The sequence below is a fragment of the Arachis hypogaea genome, chromosome 11, assembly GCF_003086295.3.
Source record: "Arachis hypogaea cultivar Tifrunner chromosome 11, arahy.Tifrunner.gnm2.J5K5, whole genome shotgun sequence".
Lineage (NCBI taxonomy): Eukaryota > Viridiplantae > Streptophyta > Magnoliopsida > Fabales > Fabaceae > Arachis > Arachis hypogaea.
In genome coordinates this window covers 6373133-6383462 of record NC_092046.1, presented here as the reverse complement: position 1 = coordinate 6383462, position 10330 = coordinate 6373133, and the positions used below count along the sequence as shown (strand labels likewise).

The 10330-nt window shown below is 30.6% G+C and overlaps 1 protein-coding gene and 1 long non-coding RNA gene across 2 annotated transcripts; one reads left to right on the top strand and one right to left on the bottom strand.

Annotated features, from left to right (window-relative positions):
• Positions 1–2621: 2621 nt before the first annotated feature.
• On the bottom strand, positions 2622–5202 carry LOC112720060 (uncharacterized). Its single transcript, XR_003162032.2, has 3 exons — positions 4596–5202; positions 3399–4039; positions 2622–3082 (listed from the first exon to the last, which is right to left on the bottom strand). It is a non-coding gene; the product is annotated as an uncharacterized lncRNA (long non-coding RNA).
• A 3921-nt stretch (positions 5203–9123) lies between these two features.
• Positions 9124–9588, top strand: LOC112720888 (uncharacterized). Its single transcript, XM_025771978.1, has one exon. It carries the CDS (start codon positions 9124–9126, stop codon positions 9586–9588), a length of 465 nt encoding a protein of 154 aa, XP_025627763.1.
• The last annotated feature ends 742 nt before the right edge of the window (positions 9589–10330 follow it).

Below are 10330 nucleotides of genomic sequence, written 5' to 3'. Positions count from 1 at the left end.
ATGTCAAAAATATTTATATAACTTAATTAGGTTGATAAATTAAAAGGTAAAAATCTAATCACTCATAGATCAAGATAATAGAATAAATATATTACGAAAATTATAATTTTAATGATAATTAATCATTTTATTTTAATAATTTCCTCTAAATATTTTTTTAAACAAATCTACCTTGCATGACTTGGCTTTTAACTGCAAAAGTCAACAAGTATTAAACAACCTTGAGCAAATCGCCAAATCCTTCACAAAGGCACGGTGAAAGTGCAAAAATATTATATACATATTAAAAATAACCTTCAAATATAGTAGAATAGGAAATATTGTTTTATCTAAACTAACGTCTGGTAAACCTTTTTATTTTAAAAACGTATTAAGAAATAAAAATCTTCATATTTATTGAAGAAAGTGATGTTTTTTTTTAATCTTCTTAAGATTCCAACCGCAGACTATAGGTAAGTTAAATTATTCAGATTAATTCATTGTGTTTGGTGATTGTTTCATTCATTATTTTTATAACAATTATTAATATTAATATTAATTTTCATCGAAAAATTATAGTAAAATATATCCAAATAGTCAAGCATTTTTTTGAGAAGGAATTATTGAGGAGAGATTACCACTTATTTCTTGCGTAAAGCTGCTCTCTTGTATTTTCATTCTTTTCTGATTTGGTTTTCCTCTGCCCCTCGTTTAATTTTACCATGGATTAAGAATTTTTTTTTTTTGAAAATTAAAGTATTAAAAAAGTGTTTGAAAAGTTTTTTACGATGTATTTATGAAATTAAGAAAGAAAATATTAAACAAATCTTTGAAGAATTGTCAATTTTTTGACAAAATAAATAAATAAATAAATCGTATCTAGTATTATAATATTTTAAAAAATATAAATTTAGTATTTTAATTTTTGAAAGATTTATTTAATATTTTTTAAAATATATAAATCCATTACAATTTTTTTTAAAGATTTATCTTTTTTTTTGGTAATTAAGATTTATCTGTTTTATTATTAAAAAATTCACTTTATACTTAGATTTCATCGAAAATCAAAACTGAGAGACACGGTTACCACTCGCTAATCATAGTAGTGTATGCTGATTTTGCAGTGGAATTCCAAGCACGGAAGGTGGCAGCTTACACAATTTTGTGAATTTGGTTGAAGACGCAACTACAATTTTGCGTGAAGCTTTACCTGTGCCCTACGAAAAGCGCTCGTTAGCAATGTTGGTTTACCACGTTGCTAAAATCTGCTCTCTCATTGCTTCAAGAACACCCAATCCCAGCAGGGCGACTGCTACTCTCCTGATCTGTTCCACTCTGATTGCTTTCGAAGCCATCTTGTGGGTCGTGGCCGATCACTTCTTGTGGTTCGTCACAGCCAATGCAACTCTCTTATTCATAGCAATGATATGCTACCATAAGGACATTCACAGTCACAGCCAAAGGGCTCGCCAAAGTTGATGCTGCTGCTCATAAGGTTGGTTGGTTTAGACGACATAAAATTATTGAATATCACACATCATGCAATGCTAGTCTATTCAATTAGATTAGCTGGATTCCTTCTTCCTCCTTAGATTTTCACTTACTGTGCTGTGTGTTGTGACAAAAGAAGAAAAGAAATTGGATGTTTACTATTGTTCTGTTTGGTGAGTTTTCTTTTTCTTTAGGGTGTACTTTTTCCCGTTTACAGTTTACAAATTGTTGAATGAGAATAATGGTTCCCCGGCATGGCTTATTTTTACCATCTTTGTCTGATTTTCTGATTACTTGATGCTTTCATCTTCGTTCTATGGTAGACATGGTTATCACATTTGGTGTACCTTGAAACTTCTAGGTACTACATTCCATAGTCTATTTTCATCCAAAAGCTCACTAAAATGTGACCCTTTTTGGTTATTGATATGTTCTAGGAAGATTCCCACTTAAACTTTGTGGTCAACTTTATTCCTTTTCCCCCCTCTCCCCCCCACAATTGCAAGAATGTTGAATGCACAGGTATAAATATCATGGAGCTTCTGCCAAACTCAATTTCTGTCTTAAGTTCTCCCGTTCTACCAGAGAATGAATGATATCTTGTAAAAGAAGCTGGCTTTTGTTAAATAGTAATATTCTTGAGGTACAAAGTTATGATAAGGGCCATGATTGTCTTTAAGCATATATTTATTTATTTATTTTATGGAATATAGAATTTGTATGGTAATTTCAATCGTTGAGCATTATGTCCAGCATTTTTCATTTTACTTTGAACTTAGAGATCTATTTGTTCCATAATTTAGAATTAAGAATGCGATATTCAAATAGGGAAAGATATCAAAAGAAAGAAAATAATGATTGAAATATATATATACACACTTAGAATAATGCTACACATTCAAGTTTTTTTTTTTTAACCAAATTCAACCAAGTTTATTTAACATAACAAAAATCAGTTATGGCTAATATTATTCCAAGTCTTATTGTTTAACTTAGTTAGACCTAGTACTTGGATGTATAGCATTATCCATAGAGTTATTGCACTGACTCTATGAGATAAGCTGCTTACTAGGGTAGAGAAAGACCCAAGAAAATTCTGAAAGAAATTATTAAAAGAAATGTAAGCATAATTTGGTTGAGTATATAGACATGATGTCCAACAGGGTGCAATGGCCTCATTTGTTCCATATAACTAAGTTGACCTAGTAGAATACAGCTTTGTTGCTGTTATTGTTGTGTTATTCTAGTGAGACAAAGAGAGATCACTTATCATATATATAATATGGGGAAGGTAGATGGCTTGCTAAGCAAGCTATAGAGGTGTATACAAGTCTTTTGACCCTTAGGCAGTTACCATGCCCGTTTGCAACAGTTAGTGACTACTGCCATCTATCATCAGCAGAGATTCTATGACACTAATCATACTCCACACGTAGGCCTAGTCTTATTGTACTCTTATATCTTGTTGGGAAAATACCCAATTTGGAAAGAATATATAGTAAGAAAGATGATATGAATATAAAACACTAACATATATAAAGTAGACCAACCAACATATGTAAAGTTTTATTTATGATTTCTCCATGGTTGGGAGTGGTCATTGGTTCAATGCCTGCATCATACAAAATACAAACAAAGATAGTGTTAAGTGGAAAAATAACTGGTTAAACTTGATGCTTATTGCTTAAACATGTTTGATGCTGGTAGACTAGATGTCAATGATATGCCTTTTGGTGCATTCTTCAGCAGTCATTCTAAGAAGCTAAAATCTGTTTCTGAGAATTTAGTACTTCATGTTTTAGGCTCATAGAAATTGAAACTATCAAGTAAAAGAAATTGGTTCATATCAAATACTCAAGTTTATCCATCAATACATCATATTCTTAGAAGTATTATATAAAAGAGTTCGTAAGTAGAGAGATATATACCTTTAATGGCTTCTGAAGCATGGAAAACTACGAGGTACTTTGAAATAGAGTGAATTGTGATAAAAACAGTGACTTCATGTTATTGAGGATCCACTGAGAAAAGCATGCATTTCAAAATAATAAGCATTTCAGGACTTTCTAGTTAAGGCAAATAAAGTATTATTCCCTCTATTATTAGATCACACAAATATAAGCACATCAAAATGGAAATAAATACATATTGAAAATTATCACACAGGCTCTCTGTCTCCCTTCAAAATCATTTTTCATCAAATCAACAAGATGCATCCTTTAGTCTTTCACCAGAATGTGATCGGTCATGCATCCTCTGTCAGAATGTGAGACTTTAACGCATATATTAGACAACAAATGAATTTCTAACCACTGCAAACTTCTCGGCAGTATCCTTTAGCAAACTGCTAGTTGCTCACTCATTTCTGTTTTCTCTTTTTTGCAACATAAGCTCTACTCGGCAACGGTAATTTCGGCCTAGCATCAGAGCAAAAATGATTTTGCGGCAACTTTTGATGCTACAATTTCGTAGTCCTATCAGCAGAAAGGGAGCATAAGTTGGACTATAAAGCTGAAGCAGGAATCTCCCTCAAGTTTAGCAGCAACACAGAAGATATCAATTTCATAGCCTGAAATCAGACAAGAGCTTGGTCACAAGGGATGATACAGAACAGTGCAATGTTGGCATATTTGTCTAACAAATAAAAATACGCTTTGCTTCAGAGGTCTTAAATAATTTTCATATGGCAGTCGAAAAGCCGATCTCCATGTCGTTATTCGTTAACAAGAGATTTTTACAAGGATTATGAAGGAAAGGAGTTTAGAGACTATGGTTTCTTGTGGTATTTGTAGTTCAAGGGAGATAGGCAAGCTTCAAATACATAAAGACATTATAGACATTCCAATATACATAGAAAGTGGAGGCTCAATCCTTTGTACAAGACAAATATCTGGCAATAGCAATCAACAGGAAATTCAAGCAACTTGCTTAAAGATAATCCTAAATAACAAGTGGCAAATTTCAAAATAAACTACTTTAGTAACTCTATGCCTTTCTTCTTTTTCTTTTTTTTTTTTTTTTTTTGAGTACTACAAGTAATTGACTAAGATAAAATTGACAGAATGACAAAGTGCATTTGGGAGGAAAAAGGAATAATTCTCCAAATTAAAGTGTTGATGGCTTGCCTGATTTCCTTTAATTTCCATCTTCAACTTGCTGTTCCATGTCCGTAACACATGGTGACAAGGGCATAGATGGAGTCATAGTAGCAGAGCAATGTAACCAATGATATAAGCACATTGATGATGAAGAACCCTAGAAATTGACCAGCGACGATGAGCCACAAGAGTGCTTCAAATGCAATCACACCTGAACCGTGGAACAGAATAGTAATCAGGGTGTTGGGTCTGGGTGCCTCTTTTGCAATCTTGTGGCAAATTTGAGCCACCAAATAAATAAAGAAGGCTGGCTTGTGTTCTTGAAGAAGATTATTAGCAGTGGTTAAGTCTCCAAGCATCATGGCAATTGCTGATATCACCAATTTTATGAGAACATCGTAGACGCTGCTATAGGTCTCGCTCTCCCTAACAACGCCGCTGCAGAGTCATGTACCACACGCTAGGGTTAGCCATGTGAAGGGACTAATGAACCAAGGATCAGAATTTTGATATATGCTTCAGAGTTTGATCGTTGTGCTTATCGAACGAAAGTTTAGTCATTATGTAATGACTGACATTAAATAAATATTTGGCGAATTCTCTGGTGTAGAAGCTCCTTTTGCTTCTACACATGTAGTATTGTGGTGGCAACGTAATTGAGTGACAAGTATCTATTTTTAAAAGACAAGAACTGCTGTGTGACAGGGTGGACGCAGACTGCAAAGGCTACAGTAATTCTGCACTGTTCACGCGCTTGATAATTAATATCGTTGATTAACAAAAATTATGAATCCTCTAATTATGCTTAATAATGGGCCTGTATGAGTTGGAATTTTTTGTCTGTAGTTCCTTTAGCTAAGAAATCTAAAAATATTTGGGCTATTTTTTTATGGTTTTTTAGATAAGTTAGTTCATCTTATGTGTGATCCAACCTCAGCCTTATGTACTACAAGTACAAGCACCCAATGGCTTCGGCTTGTCTGGTAGTAAGCATTTTGTCACATTTTATCCGTATAAAAATATTTAAAATGTATACAATTATATAAATTTATATAAATATTGTCACATAGATATCCAACTATATTAAAGAGAAAATAAATTCTGTTATAATTATTACAGAATAATTCTTATATAAATTCTGTAATATGATTTGTTATGATGTTTTAAAAAAATGTTTCAATGTACTTAAACAAATTATCTTGTACTTTTTCAAACTTTTGTTCTAATATTCTAATATTTATTTAAATAAAGCTCTTTACATAATTAAAGCAACAAATGGTTAACTACATTTAAAAAATTTAGAAAATTATATTTAAGTATATAAATACATGATAATATTCTACCAACATAGATATACTTTTAATAAAATAGTAAATTGTAATTTTTTTCTCTATTAAAAAATAAACCCTATTCTTAGACTAAATTTTGGTGTGAAGTATGTAACATCCGTTAATAATCGTATTTAAACTTTTGATATTTAAATTTAAATGTTTGATGAAAAATTGAAAATAATTTTAAAAGTGGGTGAAATAATTTTTTGTTGATTTTAGGGTGTTTGGACTTTTGATGTAATCTATGAAATGAAAAATGTAATGGTGCTAATATAGTTGACTTAGGATGGTTTAGGGATTAAGATTATAATTTAGTCTAGGAATAGGGTTTGATTTTTTAATAAAGAAAGAGATTGCAATTTACTATTTTATTAAATGTATATCTATGTTAGTAGAATATTGTCACGTATTTATGTACTTAAGTATAACTTTTTAAATTCTTCAAATGTAGTTAACCAGTTTTTTAATTATAGTTGTAAAAACCAAATTGAATTAGCTGGTTCAACTGAAAAACTGATAAATTAGACCATTAATTAGTCCAATTTAAGAACTGTTTTAGGTTAAGAACCACTCAAGTCGGTCCAATCGAATTGCTCAAGAAAAAATTTTTAAATTAATAAAAATGTGATTTAAATTTGAGTCCTCCTTGTATTGCATGCTTCTCTAGTCATTAAACTATGTTATTTTTTATTATTTTATATGCTAATTATTAATTATATAATAAAATTACACAATAATTTTTTTTAATATTATTTTAATTTTATATTCACTTATATTTAAATTAATTATATTTTTTATTATTTATAATTATTAATGTAAATATGATTAAACATGTATAAATAAAAAATATTAAATATTTTTATTAATTATAATATATTTTTTATTATATGATATTTATTAATATTATTTTTTAATACATACATATAGTATATAACAAATATAATAAATATAAAAATACTTTAATACAAAAATAAAATTAAAAATTATTTATTATGAAAAAATACTAAAATTTTATATACTTATTTAATAATAATTGGATTATAACTTGTTGATTATAATTTGTTGAAACTTGATTATTTTTAAAATATTAGTAAAAATATGTATTTTAAATTTTAATTTTAAATTTTTAATTATTTTATATTTTTTATTTACATAGTAATAAAATAAATCAATAAACTAGTAATTTTATCGGTTCGATTTTTATAACTATATCTTTAATTATGTGAAGAACTTTATTTAACTACATATTAAAATATTAAAACAAAGTTTTGAAAAATTACAAGACAATTTATTTAAGTACATTGAAAAGTATTTTTAATACGTCATAACAATTATATTACAGAATTTATATAAATGTTACAGAATTTATGTTTTTTTTTTAAATGATTGGATATGTATAGGATAATATTTATATAAATTTATATAATTGTGTGCATTTTAAATATTTCTATACGGACCAGATGTGACAAAATGCTTACTCGTAGACAAGCTGAAGTCATTGGGTGTTTGTAGTATATAAGGTTGAGGTTGGATCACAAACTAATTTATCTAAAGAAGCATCAAAAAACATCCCAAATATTTTTGGATTTTTTAGCTAAAGGAACTACAGACAAAAAATTTCAACTCATACAGGCCCATTATTAGACATGATTAGGGGATCTATAATTTTTGTTAATCAACAACATTAATTATCCTACATTCTAATATCACGTGCGTAAACAGTGTAGACATCATTGTGGTATCTGTACTCACCCTGTCACACAGCAGTTCTTGTCTTTTAAAAATGGATACTTGTCACTCAATCACATTGCCACCACAATACTACATGTGTAGAAGTAAAAGGAGCTTCTACACCAGAGAATTCGCCTAAATATTTTTGTCTTCCTAATAATTACAGAATATAGCAAGTAATTGAACAACTTGTCTTTTGCTTTTTTTTTTTTAATTTTATAAAAAAAATTATAAAAACAAAAAAATTTGTTTCTTATTTCACTTTTTATTTTTTCACAAAATTTTAAAAATATTTTTAAAAAATACAAACTAAACATACTTTCACTTTTAAAAATATAATGATACAAAATTACATTAGGAATCATGTCTCACCATAACTATTTTAGAACAAACTAAAAAAAATATAAAAATGATAAATAAATAATTATTAAATAACAAGCAATAAGAATTTATTTTTCTATTAATGAGGCAGAATATAAATTTTGTTAATCTGACATGTTAAGACTAATTTATCACAAATTTAAGTGATATAATATTTTTAATTTGATAATCATGTAAAATTTATTTGTTCATAATTATAAAAAATTTAAGAAAAAAATAAACACACTATAAAAATTAAACTCAAAACAAAAACGGGTTAAAAAATTTAGATACGAAAGTGGTATGAGTAATATACCTTAACATGATAATTTTTTGTGTTTTTTAAAATTATGGGAGGTATACAAATTAGACCGTCCGATTTGTATTTAAAAAATTAAAAAAAATTGGGGTACATAAATCGGACCGTCCGATTTCTGTGCCTCAAATTTTTTAATCCGATTTCTACTTCTCTAATTAAACGATTCCACATTTGAGAATAATACTCCAATAGTCCACGTTTCAAAAAAACACCACTACTATTCCAATATTAAAAACAAAAAATGACAAAAAAAAAAAAGTAAAATTGTAACTTTACTATAAAAAGAAAGTAACTTGAAAGATATTTCTTTGCATCCTCTATAGAAGAGGGATATCCACACCATTGCTGAAGTGTGTCTCGACCTCAAAGACGACAAAAGTTTTGGAAGAGGTGCACAACCATCTCGGACCAAGGTCTTTAACCAGAAAAGTTATCCGAGCCGGATTCTACTAGCCAACCTTACAAAAGGGTGCTACCGACTTCGTGAAGAAATGTCAGCCATGCCAAATGCATGCCAACTTTCACGTTGCTCCCCCCGAAGATCTTATCAGTATAACATCTCCATGGCCTTTTGAAAAATGGGGATTAGATCTACTCGGACCTTTTTCCCAAGCGTCTGGACAAGTAAAATACCTCATAGTGGGAGTAGACTACTTCACAAAGTGGAGCAGAACCCTTGGCCACCATCACAGCTCAGAAAAGTCGGAAGTTCCTCTACAAAAATATTATTACCAGGTATGAAATTCTCCATTTTATCACCACGGATAATGGTATCTAGTTCACGGACTCTATATTCAGAAATTTGGTAGCCAGTATGAAGATCAAGCATCAGTTCACTTCGGTTGAACACCTACAAGCAAATGGGCAAGCAGAAGCAGCCAATAAAGTCATACTAGTCGGATTAAAGAAAAGGCTTCAAGATGCAAAGTGGGCTTGGGCATATTGGACTATGCCTCAGTCTGCCACGGGAGAAACACCCTTCCGACTTGCTTATGGCATAGAAGCCACGATACCAATTGAAGTCAGCAAGCAAAGTCTAAGGGTGAGATTCTATGATGAGGTCGGCAATCTTCAAGCACATAAAGAAAAACTCGAACTACTCCCTGAAGTCCGAGAACAGGCCCAGATAAGGGAAGCAGTGCTCAAGCAAAGGATGACAAGTAGATACAATAAAAAAGTCATTCGTAGAAGTTTCGCCTCAGACGACTTGGTCCTGATTAGGAAAGACATAGGTGTAAACAAGTCAGGCGAAGGAAAGCTCACTGCCAACTGGAAATAGCCATATAAGATAAGTGAAGTCCTCAAAAAGGGGTATTGAAAAATTTTCGACTTGAGCGGTGCCGATCTCCCTAGGTCATGGCATGCCTGCAATATGAGAAGATATTATAGCTAGAAGCGCACTCCGCTCCCTGTTGTACTATTTTTCCCGACTTCACGTTTTTTTTTTTCCCAAAAAAGGGATTTTCCTAAAGGGGGTTTTAATGAGGCATCAAAGCGGGGACTAAGGGTTAAATATTTTTTTCCCTAGTAGCTAAAAACAACCTTTTAAAAGTTATCTCCATCAATCAATAAGCATTTATTTTATCTCTCCATAATTCCATTAATATTCTACAAAACGCACCGATTTAAGCTCGAAAAAGCGTGAAAATCCTTTGACCGATCTGAGTGGTCGGCGAGATAAAACGACGAGGTACAAATCGGTGTAAAGAGGTTATAAAAGACGATCATCATAACTCAGAAATAATATCGCTAACGACTCACAAGTCGGGAAGCCCGAGAAAAGACCAAATGCATCGCAAAAATGACCTAAGTTATGAAAACAATTCAATAAACAAAATTGAATAGGTAAAGTTAAAATAACGGAACACAAAAGAGATATAAAAATCTTTCGGAGATAGAAGCGAAGGTTTTCTCAAAATTACACTACAAAAAGCTTTTCGAAAAGTCCTGGACGATAGTGAAATTATCTAACTTAGACCAAAAAAACTTTCTTCATAAACTGAGGAGATCAAAACAACATA

Excerpts from the sequence above, each read along its gene's own strand:
- LOC112720888 (XM_025771978.1), top strand. The coding sequence starts at position 9,124 with ATGAAGATCAAGCATCAGTTCACTTCGGTTGAACACCTACAAGCAAAT.